The following is a 15,810-nucleotide window of genomic DNA, read 5'->3' on the forward strand; positions in this document are numbered from 1 at the left end:
GATAATATTAGAATCGATCAATGCTGAGGTCCTAGAGTTATTCGATCCACGCAGGACCGGCTATCTCGGGGATGTAGTGGGTGCAATGCACCCAGGCCCCACGATCGAGTGGGCACAGTCGGTACACATTTGTGGAAACGTATTATTTTTCGAATGTGTTTTTTTTTTTGTTTGTTTTTGTTTTCCTGCGCCAAAATCATTTGCAGGTAAGAGGTTTTACAATACGTTTATTTCGAATCCTTTAATTTTTACCTTTGAAAAATATTTTAGGGCCCCCAAAAGGTTTCTTGCACCCTTTATAGAGAAGGCTGGTCCTGGATCCACGATCCACAAAACTACCGATCTATCAATTTACTGTCCGATTTAGGGAAAATCGCAGAAAGAATTATCCTGTCCAGATTGCAAGAAGCAACAAATAAATTAAACATCATACCAAATGAATAATTTGGTTTGCAGCGCAATCATAGCACAGTTCAGTAAATTCATAGACTTGTTGAATATATTTCTATAGGATACAACTGGAAACAGCACACGGGTGCTATATTGCTGGACTTTGCAAAGGCTTTTGACAAAATTAGGCATCAAGGACTTCTTTATAAGCTTATTAAAGTAAACATCCCAAATGCAAATAACATTAAGTATAAATTCGACCTAAAGCAAAATTTCAGCTGGAATTCCACAAGGCTCCTTACTAGCTCCACTTTTATTCTCTATTAACATGGTGGATAACCCTCTAAATCTTACGACGACCATCTTAGGCTCAGTTAAGTAAGTTTGAGCGTGGTTAGTAGTTGGAAGGGGTCGAATCGTTCGATGCTGTTGGCACACTCTCCCTCGATGAGTCTTTGGACTCCCTGGAGGTGTCAAATAATAATAATAATAATCATAATAATAATATGCAGATGACACAGCTATACTAACAAGATCTCTTCGTCCTTGCCTGGTAACCCAAAAGACTACAGATAGTCTTTGGGAAAATGGTTCTCCGACTGAAGACTTCAAGTGAACACACAAAGAATTTCAGCCATACTCTTCACCAGAAGGCTAGCATCCCTCAAAAGAGACATTCAAATTTTCAATACTAAAATCTCATGGCAAATAGAAACAAAATGTCTAGGTATACATTTGGACAAAGGTCTACGATTCACTAGCCACGTCAAACTCATTGATAAAAGTATCCAAAGCTATCGCTGAACTATACCCTTTGATTAACCGACGTAGCAAACTAAATGCAATAAATAAACTATTACTCTACCAGATGGTAATAAGACCTATAATTACTTATGCCTCGAGGGCTTAGAGCCATACATCCAAATCCAACATCCAAAGAGTGCAAAAGCAAATGTTTACGTACGATACTAGATGCTCCATGGTTCATCACAAATGAACAGATCCACTGTGATATCAACAGCCCATATATCTCTTCCTCTCTTCATTCAATAACAGTAAAGTACTTCTCAAATGCTGCCATGAACTTCAACTTATTAAACAAGCTACAGATTACAATGAAAGAGATCGCTACTACAAGCATAAAAGACCCCAAACCATTCTCCTATCCACTGATTCAACCTAATCTTACAGCCTCAAAGGGGCAAGCTTGAAGCTCACAAACTACATATAATCAAACAACTCCACAGTCAAAGGAGAATGAAAAAGCATATGCTTTTCACCCATCATTCAGTAGTAACCTACAGTTATTAGTTTGTTTTTGTTTATTTATACTAAAATTAATCTATGGCTGCGGTCCGGTAAATTATATTATAATTACATTATAACAGAGTGTAAATTGTGTGTGTGTGTGTGTGTGTGTGTGTGTGTGTGTGTGTGTGTGTGTGTGTGTGTGTGTGTGTGTGTGTGTGTGTGTGTGTGTGTGTGTGTGTGTGTGTGCGTGCGTGCGTGCGTTAGATTATATTATAATCTAATATCGAGCAATCAAAAAAAAAAGAGTAAGTCGGGAACCAGCTAAAGAAAGAGTTTGAGTTTGCGATTAGAATCGAACTTGTAACGATCTTTCTTTGTACAGACTAGCGCTGTGGGAAAAAAAAAATACGAAAAACATACAAACACACATACAAAAATATTTTCATACTTTCATATGTCATTAAAGTGAAGTTTTATTTTGATATACTTAGTGTGTTGTCATTCATTTTATGTTATTAAACACTGGAGGGAGAGGGATTAATGTAACTTTTCCAGAAAAGGACCATAAATTGTACAATAAAACATCATTACAATACTTCATTTATAATGTATTCAAATAATAACATTTTACCACTTAAATAATGCATTTAAGTTGTGAAAACTTCAATTATTGATCAATGAATTTTGAGTTCAATAATGATGGCTCAGTCTTTAATGACAAAATGTATTTACAATAAATCCACCATAAGCAGCGAATTATTTAAACTAATAATCTTTCATGGACTGGAAGCAACAAAAGAAACAATACTACAAAAGAATAACAATCGAAGTATTTTTCGTCATCAGATGTACATGGATTAGTGGCTGATGTATTTTTTGACGTAGAAGACAATCTATTTAAGACTGAGAATTCGCTCTACGCATATTTTTTCTTAAACTTAAAATGTCGAAGTTCTACAATCAAAAAGCGAAGATATCAGGTAATTACATGATTCTCATTATTGAACAAGATTATACATTATTGTTTTTGAGAATTTGTTTTAATTGGTTTGATGCAGTGTTTCCCAACGTTTTTTGGATCATGCCCCACTTCAACGCCTCAAAGATTTTGATGCTCCCCCCCCTAGCATAATAGTCAGCCAAGTTCTGAAAAAGTATAATATAAATATGTACTTTAAATAATAAAGGACAAAGGTAAAACTGTTTCTAATTTGACTTTCTTCAATGAATATAAATTTTATATTACACTTTGTATATTATAAAACATAAATAGAACTGAACTCGGGAAAATAAAATTCAAGTTAATGCGATCCTTGAGCTTGATGTCTGCTGCAAAGAGTTTTTATTTGAGGTACTAATTTAGTCATTTTTAATCTCAAATATCCATGGTTTGTGATATCCAGACAATTTCTTTTTTTTTTTTTCGTGAGTTTTTTTGAGTATATCAGTGATGAGGTGACGAATGCAACATAATTTTCTAATTGTCCCCCCCCAAAAAAAATATTCAAATGTCCCCCCTGGGGCATACGCCCCACGTTGAGAAACACTGGTTTGATGAAATAAATATTTACTTATTTATGCACGAGAGTTTAATTAGTAATTTACGTTATCATTGTGAAGCTATGTTTACGAAAGGTCCCGTATGTTAAATGTAACACGTTATCAAAAATTAATGAATTGTTTTTGAAAGTATTTAAGCTTCAAATAGGAAAGTAGAAATCGCCAAATTGGAACTAAGCTATGTTTTCAACTAGTTTTTAATCAGCGCTATTCGCAGACGAATTTTTTTATCCATCGAAAACAGTAGCCAACCCACGTTGAGAAACACTGGTTTGATGAAATAAATATTTACTTATTTATGCACGAGAGTTTAATTAGTAATTTACGTTATCATTGTGAAGCTATGTTTACGAAAGGTCCCGTATGTTAAATGTAACACGTTATCAAAAATTAATGAATTGTTTTTGAAAGTATTTAAGCTTCAAATAGTTTCGAAAGTAGAAATCGCCAAATTGGAACTAAGCTATGTTTTCAACTAGTTTTTAATCAGCGCTATTCGCAGACGAATTTTTTTATCCATCGAAAACAGTAGCCAATGAAACGCACGTATGTCTGTAAACCTACTACGTTATTCTAACATTACGTACAAATGGCAATATAATCTATACTCGAAATTAATAAAAACGTTTAATTTATTCATTATTTGTAATGCGGTCATTTCTGAATATATTTATACATTATACGTAGCAAATACTGTTTTGTATACTCTGCATATAGCATCCTATGTACAACAGAATAATTACAATTTCGTCCTGGTGAAAAGGAATGCGGAATAATAATAAAGATGGCTTTTAAAAGCAGGGGGGGGGGGGATTGAAGCTTCTCGCAACGACATACTGTACATTCTTCTAATTGCATGTAGTAGTTGGCTTGTTCGCATTAATTACAAGAACTCAATTATAAGAACTGTCAAGAGAAGCGTATTTTTTATGATTCGTCATTTTTATTATGTTTATCATTTCTAAGCATGTTTACATTATTTTTACCATCGTTAGCATCGCTAATTATCAATTCTTACGTGTAATTAGATCAGATTGAAATAAATTAATTCAACAGTATAGTCAGTCATGCACCTAAAATGGGAAGTGGGAGAAATTTATTATTATTATTATTATTATTATTATTATTATTATTATTATTATTATTATTATTATTATTATTTATTTATTTATTTATTTTATTATATATATATTATTTTACAGAACTCCAGACAAATTCCCATTCCAAAACAGACTCAAGCGGATGGGATTTGATCCAAAATGCTGTAAAAAAAGTCCATCAAGGAAAGAGAATGACATTTCGTCGTGGTGTTATATGGATGATAGTCTCACTATTTTGCTTGGCTGGATTCCTTTATCAGACGAGTTCGTTTATGAAAATCTTCTGGGCTTATCCTACCGTAGTATATATACAGGTGACCGTCCCAGAAAAAATTCTTGTGCCCTCCGTTACAGTATGTAATAGAAATGGGTAAATATGTTTCGTATTTGTGTCAATATATTCAAATATAATCAAACCCTACTTTGGTATGACAGGCTTCTTGACCAGTACTGGTCTATTGTGCCAAATATTCGACACTGTTTAATAAAAAAATAATAATTTTCAAAAAATAAATGTTTTATAATATCTTTCTTCTATAGAGGAATCAAAAGGCAACACTCTTTGTAATTCTGTTTTGGGAATCATTTGATAACCAGCCTCTACACCCCAACATAGCTGAGGGATGAGTTTTTTTCCCCTTCTAGCTTGTATTTATCAGAACGAGAATACGGCAGAATTGGTTTGATATAGGTGAATGTAGTATTGGCATTCAAAGGACCACAAGGATGAGTGGTTCTACAGTGATAATGGCTGATACAATGCGCAAGAGCGCTCAATCGTCCACGAATCTTAGCGTGACCAGAGTAACGAAATCTCGTGCGACTGAGAAAAGGGAAAGGATGCTGGCTATGTGGATGGAGCATCAGAACCAACAGAACATGCCTATGTCTTGGACGGTCATACGAGGGAAAGTTTTATTGTTTCAGTGGACTGTTTTCATCTGCTGGATTAATAATTCTAGTTTTTTTATTTCTGGAGATAAGCACTGTTTGACTGTACGAGATCAACTGAGCTTGAAATCGCTTCAAAAGGATCTAGAAAACGTTTTTTTATCAACTGATTTAGCTTCATAGAAGTCACTACGATATATACAGACACCATCCCTACAAATAATATATGCAGTCAGGTATATAATTTGTGTGTGTGTGTGTGTGTGTGTGTGTGTGTGTGTGTGTGTGTGTGTGTGTGTGTGTGTGTGTGTGTGTGTGTGTGTGTGTGTGTGTGTGTGTCCAATGCTGTATAATAAAAATAAAACTGTATCCAATTTGTTAATTATTAAGGAAGCGTTCATGATTATTGTCTGCTAATAACAAAATATATAATACGTCACAATTTCTTTCTTAATTTCATAAATTCTTCGTTTAGAATACGCCGACATCCTTTTTGTGAAGAATATCCTTTATCCTGCACAGAAATTACCAGCAAGGCTATGTGCTCCTTATATCCTCATATGTGTAATAGACAGAATCATACCCTGCTTGTAAGAACCTTTTTATCAATTTCATTTTGAGATTAAGATAGCAAGTAATCGCTATCACTATAGAAACAAATTTTGCACTTAGGCAAACTGTGCGATTATAAATGATAGATTTCTAAAATGCTAGTAATAATACGTAACTAAAACAAAGGTGTAGTATTGTGTTTTAAAAAACAAATTATCACGTTTTAGTAACGTATTATAATTAATCAAAAACAATTCAAAGTTCAGCATAAAAACATACAGAGTTATTTCACGTTTAGGATTCTAAGCAAATAATTAGAATGCAATCCAATAAAAGATTTGTTTCAGACGCTTCAGATCTCTTAGGTCAAATTCCCTTTGATTGTCCTTGCTAGCGAAGCTTCCTCTACAGAGACCTGCAGAACAATCAGGCTACCAATAATATGCCTGGCAGTAGCAGACGACTATTTGACACGATTAACTAATTTAATAGAGATTTTTCTACATTTGAAAAAAAAAAAAAAAAAAAAAACATACTTATGAATACATTTCATGCATACCATGTACAAATAATACCCCTTGTTTTGTACAGTATTAAATACTGTATACAGCATTGTCCTTGCTAGCGAAGCGTCCTCTACCAGTGACGTAGCAGAAAAATAAGGCTATTAATAATATGCTAGGCAGTAGCAGACGACTATTTGACATTTAACTAATTTAATAGAGATTTATATATATATATATATATATATATATATATATATATATATATATATATATATATATATATATATATATATATATATATATATATATAATATATAATATAATATATAATATATATATATAATATATATATTATATATATATATATTTTATATATATATATATATAAATGATTGTTCATTTTTACTCGGTAGAAAATATTATAAATTAGTTTAAATGACTGATACCAAGAGATAAAGAGGTGACATGGTTTATTTAAAAAAGATACTACTAGTTTACTAGTTTCGTTGAATGGATCAACTTCTTCAGGTATCACAATCAAAGAAATATACAAAAAATAACAGAGACTTAAAAATTGCATTAACAGTGCTAGTACAAAAGACAGCAGTATATTTTTTTAAACGGTAATGTGAGCTTGAGTTCCAAATAAAAGTTGAATACGTGCTGCCACGAGTGCGCCAGTATTGAATAGAGGTAATGTGTGCGTCAGAGAGATTGAAACTTAGGGAGTAATTTATATGGGAAGAATCTAAGGTAATTTCTCTAGATTCGACAATCTTTCTTTCAAGTTCATCATAGCACACATGGACGTTAGAAGTTTGTGTCCTGTCCACAATGTGTTGGCGGCCTTCATTTGAGTTAACAGAAAAAAGAACGTGGCTAGAGAGAGCGTTGGCTCTAATCCTGTTGTAGGAAATATCTCTACGGTGTTCTTCCATACGTAAAATGATGGATTTAGCAGTCTGGCCATAGTATGGCTTTCCACAATCACATAAAATGTTGTAGACTCCTGGATACTGAGTGGGAAGATATTTCTCTTTAGGTTTACTAAGTATGGAGCGAAGTTTTGGGAGCGTAGTGAAGCAAGTTCTGAAGTTAAATTTCTTGGCTAAAATTCTCAAGAAATTTAACTTGGAAGAAAACAAGCTCGAGATTAAAAAAAAATAAATAAATAAATCGGGCACCAGGCGAATTATTTACTGATTAATCAACCACTGTAGACAAACATAACATGATATTCACAACCTCGCTTGTGTATATACTCGTTCACACATTTGTTGTTGTTGTTATTATTATTATTATTATTATTATTATTATTATTATTATTATACGGGCACCTCCATCTTCTTGAGTTTTCTCTTTCTTTTTCGTTTTCTCACACATTTTATTTTTATTTCTATACATGCTTATTTAATTTTATTAATTTATTTATTTGCATGTCTACATACAAAACAACAACATATTAACATGTTCAACAGCGCTAAAGTTAAATAATGATGATTGTATATATATTTTTAATTAACGTATCCTCGCCATAGTAACTATCTATGTACTGTATTCTAATTCTTCATTAAAGTCAATAATAATAATAATAATAATAATAATAATAATAATAATAATAATAATAATAATAATAATAATAATAATAATAATAATAATAATAATAATCAACGTGAACTTAGTATTTAAGCGGATTCAGGTTTTCCATCGTCTCCGTCTTTAACTTAGTCGTGCATTCCCACTACAGGAACGATGTGTAGACTTTAAGTTTGCGTAAAACACGATAAAGAAATACTGTACTTATATACAAAAACATTTTATTAATATTTCAAGAAGTTTAAGGAAAACTCATTTAAAATACCATTGAATGTACTTCAGAATATTACATAGCATATTTTAAAATATCTCCATAATTATGATTTAAATAAAGAAAATAAATGTGCACTTATTTAAAAATATGTTTAATCTTCTTGTTTCTTATATTCATTACAGTTACCAAATATATACGGTGTACATTTGGAAAAATCAGCAACTCACGATTGGCGCCTTTCACATCTGATCAAGACATTTGTGCCGAGTTGTAGATTTAAGACACTAGAGGGATGGCTCACTTGCACGTAAGTACGGTTAATTTCCTATAAATTTTATAGTTTCCATTAAAACCTCCTGTAATTTTCACATAATAAGTACAGTATATAACCTTAAAGTTTTTGTCAAGGTTCGCGTGAATATTTCATTGTTTTTTTTTTTTAAATAATCTATCTTCGTATTTAACATTCCAAATTGGTAATGTCTGCATTATCTCTATCGTTTTTACATCTCCCTGAGGCAATGTGATACAGAGGTGGTAGGATTTTTCATCTAGCAAATAACTAAAGCTAAAGAACATACGCTGAATTAATAGACGATACATTGGCTACCATAGATTTAGTTGCTTCAGTAATTCCAGTCGTCATATATTCTTTAGTTCGGAGTAAAATCCACTTGGTGGTTGTTGTTGTTGTCGGGTCCGTTGAAGAGCTTCTAGATATGATGACCGTGGACCTGTAGAACTGCATTGGCAATCTGTTGAACTTTGATGGAGTAGAGCTTTTCTATAGAGTTATTGTCAATTTCCAGCAGCGGCAATTGCTGGACAAGAATAGATATGGGCAGGTGTTAGTTCGAGTCCTGTTTCTGCATATTTCATAGTTTCTAGTACCATCCAAATGAATTTTCATGCCTTTAAAATGTTCCGTCCTTAGTGTGGTTCTGCTTGTGGTTATTTCTATAATTTCATTAATTTCACTGATTTCATTCTTCTTCTTGTTGAGTGTTTGTTTTACCAATCTTATTTTGACAACAGAGTTAACCTCAGTTAGTGATAGCGGGTGTAATTTTTTAGGTAAATATCTTGCTTCTTACTAGACTGTCTGATCTTTCATTGCCTTCAATATTTACATGGGCTGGTATCCACTGCAGTGTACAGTTCTTATTTTTCAAATTTAAAGTTGTTAGTCGTTCAAGAATTTCCTGTGTGAGCTTTGTTTTTCCATCTTTTTGTCTCAAGTGCAAATAGATTTTGAGTTACTGTAGATAGTTATTCTTTCTGTAATGTTTATTACTGGATTAGAGAGATAAAACTTGAGAGCTGGTTGTATGGCTGTTAATTCACAAGTGAAGTTTGAAGCTATTTTGCCAGCTGCGGTTTTGATTTGCGTTTCCTCGCCTCCAGGTAGAGTTAGAAACCCCTCCCCTTCCCCGATCTTCCTTGGTTGAATGCTTCATCAGATGATCCATCAGTATAGGCAATGATATGGTTTAGATTATTTAAGTGTAAGCTGACCACATTTCCTTGAGACAAAAACGGGACATTGGGATAGCAAAAACGGGATGGTGTTATGTAATATTCTGTATGCATGAAAAAGTAAGACGGTAAAAAAAGATTTTATTACAGAAACATATTGAGCTTACCTGTATTCTTAGGTGACCGAACCCATACAAAAACTTAGGTAGACGTAGATGGGGAACTGTATTTCACCACGATCGTACCATGAATATTTCTCCGATGAGGTGATCTTACGCAGCAAATTTCGGTCTTTCAACACCTTATCATAAAACTTTCCACACTCTATCACACAATTTTGTCTTACAACTAACATAGCCTTCATTGTCTCAACACTTATTCCTTTGACCTTAGATTTCTCCTTTGACCACGTTCTGTTCATAACAGAAAATATTCTCTCAACAGGTACTTCTTGGAAGAATGAACTCTACAATATTACAAAAGTCTTGAAAGTCTAGGCGTTTTTCGCTCATTTCAGAAAAATCTGTACCCATCTATCTCATACAGGAATGTTTTCTTTATTCCATGTGTTCAACTATCTCACAATTATAGATTTTATGAGGGTCCACTGATCCACAAACAATTATAGGTTATGAATAATAATTTATGATTGACCAATATTAAAATATATTTATAGTTTTTATTAAAAATGGGTGAAGATGCTTAAATGCAGATACCAAAGAAAACATAAAATTAAACACCGAATTGAAATTAGAAGAATTTCTAAATTACTACACAGAATTGTGGACAGATAAATGTTTTAAAAAAGACACCTGGCAAACAATTAACGAAAATAAAAAGGAAATAACTAAAGAAGAATTAGAAATCAGCCTGAAAGAAACAAGAAACGGAAAATCACCTGGAGAAGATAAACTAGATTCAGAACTACATAAATATGCAGGAACAAGATTCAAAGAAAGATTTATTATTTTTAAATAAAATTTATTCAACTGGTATCCCCCCCAATAGAATGGAAAAAAGCAATTGTGATTCCTATCTTTAAAAAATGTAATAGAGATGATCCTAAAAACTATAGAGGTATCAGTATACTAAATTCCTGTTACAAAATATATAGCAGAATCTTAAATAGCAAACTAATGAAATATTCCGAAAACTTTATTTTAGAAGTACAGAATGGATTTAGAAAAGGACGATCATGTATAGACCTGGCCTTTTGCCTAAAATTAATAATAGAGAAAAGAAGAGAATATAATTTAGAAACACATATTGCATTTATTGACTTTGAAAAAGCATTTGACAAAGTTAAAAGAAATATATTATTTAACATATTAAAAGAAAGACAAATACCAAATAATACCCTAAAAGCTATCACAAGTATATATGAAAATAATCAAATACAAATAAGACTAAATCACGAGCTATCATATACGAGAGATAAACCATGGGGTCCGACAGGGATGTCCCCTCTCAGCAACTCTTTTTAATATCTACTTAAATGATATAATAATAAAATGGAATAAAAATTTACATCAAGGAATTAAACTTTCACCTACAGTTAACTTAAACACTCTCCTTTTTGCCGACGACCAAATAATAATTACAAATTCTGAAGATAACTTACAGAAAGCTATTTTAGATCTAAATGAGATATCCAAAGATTATGGTATGATGATATCAACGGAAAAATCAAAAACTATGGCCTTTAAAGAACAAGATCCAGCAAGAACTAAAATAGTAATAGATAAGAAGATCTTAGAACAGGTGAATTCATTTAACTACCTAGGATGTATGATCACATATGAAAAAGATATAAACGTAAAATGCAAAATATTTAAAAATAACAGGTGTAACTAACTCTATATTTAAGCCAAACCTAGTTCAAAAACAAACCAGACTAAAAGTTTACAATACATTAGCCCTACCTCTTAATGTATGGAAGTGAAATCTGGGCAATAAAACAAAAAGACAAACAAAGATTAACAACAGCAGAAATGAAGTTTATGAGAAAAACTGCAAAGTATACCCTATTTGATCACAAAAGAAATGAAGAAATTATGAAAGAATTAAACCAAGAACCAGTAGTAGAAAAAATTAAAAAATATACTTAGATAAAATTGACGATTCAACGATGACTTCTAAGGCCGGAACAGACCATGATGATAGGCCTAAATCCTTGATACGCATGATGACGATGATTAAAAACGGGATAAAATTGACATTTTTATTAAAACGACGGGACGGCCGGAAATATGAAAAAAGAAAAAAAAAAAGGTTCTGTACTGTTCAAAACGATACGTATGGTCAGCCTATTTAAGTGACGTATATTGTCAAGTCCTTTTCTTTTATTTTCATGTTAATCTTTTTTTTTTTTGAACAAGAATCTAGGAGACTTATGTTCATCTTTTTTTTTTTTGAAATATGGAGGAAAAGAATAGCTCTTTGCTTATTAATGGACAGGTGCTCTAATTCGATCTGTTTTTTAATTTCATTATCATATCGTAAAGTAGATGATCTCTTTAGTCTCGATTTTCCTGTCCTTACCAAAGTACCACTGGGTGATACTTTGCTAAATATTAAGAGTGCACTGTTAATTTACTCTAACAGATGTTCACGTTTCTTTTCCTTTTTTTTTTTTTTTTACAGAAGGAACTGGGAGGCGTTAATTGTAGCAAATGAAATAGGAGATCGTCGATGGTGTTTTACTCTGAACAGCATGGTCCTCACGCACAAATATATCAACTACGTAATCATGCCGAAATGTAAGATATGAATTCAACTAAATATTTTTCTCTATAAAATTAAAAAAAAAAACGTGTCTGAGATGATCCTTGTGAATAAAAATAGAAATAAAAATAAATTTCTGAATATTTAGTGGAGTGGAAGAGAATTTTTCTTAAACAATGATGGCTGTATCTCTCTTTTAATGTTATATACAGGGAAAGGAGAAGTTTTCCATCTAGAATTGGATTTTGAGGGTGAAGAATATTTCCGTCCAGACAGAGAAATTGGAGGCCAAGTTGCTGTACATTCACCTTTTACTTATTTCAACCCTTTCTTCGATGGATTCATGGTGAAACCTGGAAAAGTATACATGGTTCAGATTACCCTGGTAAGTTCTATACTTTAATTTTGTTGAATGTTAATTTAACAAAGGGAATATCAAAATAATTTTAATTATTATCATTATAGCTCAGTGAAACAGTCAGCCTGTGTAGTTCAGTGGACGCGGCGTTTGCATACCACAGCGCTTGACCGCACGAAGGCTTTGCTTTCGAATCTAGTCGGCGACTAGAGGAAATTTTTCTAAGCCTTTTTTCGACCGGTTTCCGAGTTAGTCGATCACTGGCACCGGTAAGCGGGTTTTTTCTCCGGGAAACTCGGGTTTTTCGTCTCGTAAACTCAAGAAAATCGACCGTAGAACCCACACTATTTTTCAGACATTAAATATGTTGTGTTAGGGACTACGAGATGGCGGCACTTGTTGAGCCATCTCTCTTCATTGCATACCACTTAATTAGTGATAGCCTTGGGCCATCTGTCTCTGATTGGGTACCAGTGGAGATTGAACTGTCCACTTAGTCTCCAAAAGTTAGATAGGGCTAAATCGGCCTTGCCTACTCCCTATACGGGAATAAAAAGGCGTTAGCTGTTTTTTTTTTCTCAGCGAAATAGGCGCTAAATCGTCTGAAGATAGATTTAAGTTCGTCTAGTAGCCGAACTTAAATATATCCTAAAAAAACTTCCTAGAGGAAGTTTTTCTAAGCCTTCTTCTATCGCCACTCGAGTTAGTCGATACATTGGCAAGGGGGTTTTTTCTACCATAAACTCGGGTTTTTCGTCCCGCAAGTTCAAGAAAATCGACCGTGAAACCTACATTATTTTAGACAGGAACACATCCTATTAAGGTTAGGTACCAACAGATGGCAGCACTTGTTTTCCCTTCTCTTCATCGGTTGCCACTTATCAGTAGTGATAGTCTCTGATTGACTGCCAGTGGAGATTGAATTGTCCACTCAGTCTCCAAAAGCTAGATAGGGTTAAATGGCCACGTCTACTCCTTATAAAGGGGATGATTAAAAGGCGTTAGCTGATTATAATGATTTACACTTTATTAATACTACCCGTTCTATTTCAGTTCAGTTGTTCATTTGTTTGTTGCAAGCAACAGTTAGCAAAATAGTTTTTTTTTAAAGTGATTTGCAGAAAATTTTGAAAAATAACTAATAAATAATTATAAAAATGTAAATAAAGTACTTTTATTTCCTCCAAGGTAATAAGTAGCACTCCTTTAGCTTACGTTTTTTTTTTTTATTTTGAAATCTGTATGGCCTGTTATCATTGTGTTTAAGTATAAGAATAAAAAAGTAAATAAAATAAATAAAAATTAAAATGAGACGCACAACACTGATGGTAATGGATTAGGCCTGATGTCATTGACATGATGGATTTTAAACAAATAAGGAAATAGAATTAGTATGTGTAAAAATTAACACTGATGTTTAGTATAATCATCTCCAAAAAGTCCAGAAAGCATAAAGAAAAAACATTTTGTTAAATTTCAGTTTGTGGAGTAGACCTATCTTCGTAAACTTTTTATTTTAAGGATTGACTTTTGCTGCAGACTTCGGTTTTGCACTGGCAGAAAATGCATGCTCAGAAAGACCGACCTATCAGCCTCAGCAATCCAATGTAATCCTAGATGCTCTTCTAAGGGCACCAATTAAGACGCTACAGCAAAGTATCTGTAAAATCCTGGATAGAACAAAAAATCAAATCAGCTAACACCTTTTTATTCTCTTATAGGGAGTAGGAGAGGTCTTTTAACTTTATCTAGTTTTTGGAGACTGAGTGGGTAGTTCAATCGCTACCGACAGCCAATCAGAGATAGCTGGCCCAAGGCTATCACTAATTGTAAAAACCAACCAATGAAGAGATGGGCAAGCATGTGCTGCCATTTCTTTATACCTAACCCTAACAAGATATGATTTTTTCTGAAATAACGTGGGTTCTATTGTTGATTTTCTGGAGTTTACAGGAAAAGAAACACACTCGTGTGCCAGAGATCGATTAACTTGGGAACCGGTTGAAGAGCGGTTTAGAAAAAGTTCCTCCATTCGGCGACTCGAGTTGAACTTAAGTCTGTCTTTGGGAGGCCTAGCGCAAAGCATGCAAATTTCACTTTCACTGAGCTACAATGAATCCAATTTCTCTTTAAAAGTGTACAGAAAGGAAACTAAATTGCAGATACATAAAATATGAAGTAAGTTTTTAGTTTAAAAAAATCAGCTAACACGTTTATTCCCTTATAAGGAGTAGGCAAGGCAGCTTTAACCCTATCTAACTTTCGGAAGATATCACACACAGATATCAATTCCAGTGACTGCCAATCACAGATAGCTGATCAGACTATCTCTGACTTTAAGTGGCATCCACTGAAGAGACGACTAGCAAGTGCCGCCATACTGTTGTTCTTGACCCTAACACAATATTGACTGTTTGGATTCTACTGTCGATTTTCTTGAGTATACAGGACGAAGAAAGGCTGAGAAAAAAGTTCCTCTAGTCGGCGACTAAATCGAATCTAAGTTACTCTTCGGGTGGTGTAGCGCTGAGGAGTACAAACGCAAATTCCTCTGAGGTACACAGGCTCCTGATTCTTTTATCAGTGTAGTAACGAAATAACTTGAATTGAGAAGAATCAAAACAATTTGAGACCAGTATTAAAATAATATTTCAGAAATCCTTTTGAAGCACCTCAGGAAACGTGAGTAAATGGCTCAGAGCATCTTTCCTTTCGTTTTGTTTATGCTGAAATCTGAGTACCATTTCTAGAGGCTCATGAGTATATGAATGCATTCAGTATAAATATTTTTTAGAAGTTTTAATTTAATAATCATATGAACTTGTATGTCCTCATTTATCACCCAGTCATGCATCAACGGCACAGACTGCAAATTCTCCTACTCAGTATAACTTTAAATTGTGTTTCATATTAACAGTAAAACAGGATTACAGTAAAATATCCCTAAAATGATGAAAATAAACGACGGTACATTGCGCCCTTCGATTGGAATAGGCCTAAGTTCGATTCTCGTCGCGACGGGAGGAATCTTTATCTGGACGATTTTCAATCGAAGGTGAGTTAGCCGATCTCAGACGGATGTAGCAGGGTTTTTTCGCCCGGAAATTCGGGTTTTTCATCCCGCATACAGACAAATCGGCTCTTCAGAACACACGCAATTTACAGACATAGAATACCAGTTGTGGTGGAGGT

General features: G+C 33.4%; 1 protein-coding gene across 2 annotated transcripts in view; it reads left to right on the forward strand.

The window, feature by feature from the left end:
• The first annotated feature begins 3,619 nt into the window (after positions 1-3,619).
• Positions 3,620-15,810, forward strand: part of LOC150102234 (acid-sensing ion channel 3-like) — a 32,978-nt gene continuing 20,787 nt past the window's right edge. For both annotated transcript variants that reach the window (XM_090399402.1, XM_090399404.1), the window contains exons 1-6: positions 3,620-3,747; positions 4,404-4,671; positions 5,668-5,782; positions 8,243-8,367; positions 12,180-12,295; positions 12,473-12,645. In XM_090399402.1, coding sequence (XP_090255528.1) covers positions 4,493-4,671; positions 5,668-5,782; positions 8,243-8,367; positions 12,180-12,295; positions 12,473-12,645 — 708 coding nt within the window. In that variant the 5' untranslated portion in view covers positions 3,620-3,747; positions 4,404-4,492. The remainder of the gene's footprint in view (positions 3,748-4,403; positions 4,672-5,667; positions 5,783-8,242; positions 8,368-12,179; positions 12,296-12,472; positions 12,646-15,810) is intronic.

The sequence above is a fragment of the Typopeltis vanoorti genome, chromosome 10 (assembly GCF_054136105.1).
Source record: "Typopeltis vanoorti isolate ZY-2024b chromosome 10, IOZ_Tvanoo_1.0, whole genome shotgun sequence".
Classification (NCBI taxonomy): Eukaryota; Metazoa; Arthropoda; class Arachnida; order Uropygi; family Thelyphonidae; genus Typopeltis; species Typopeltis vanoorti.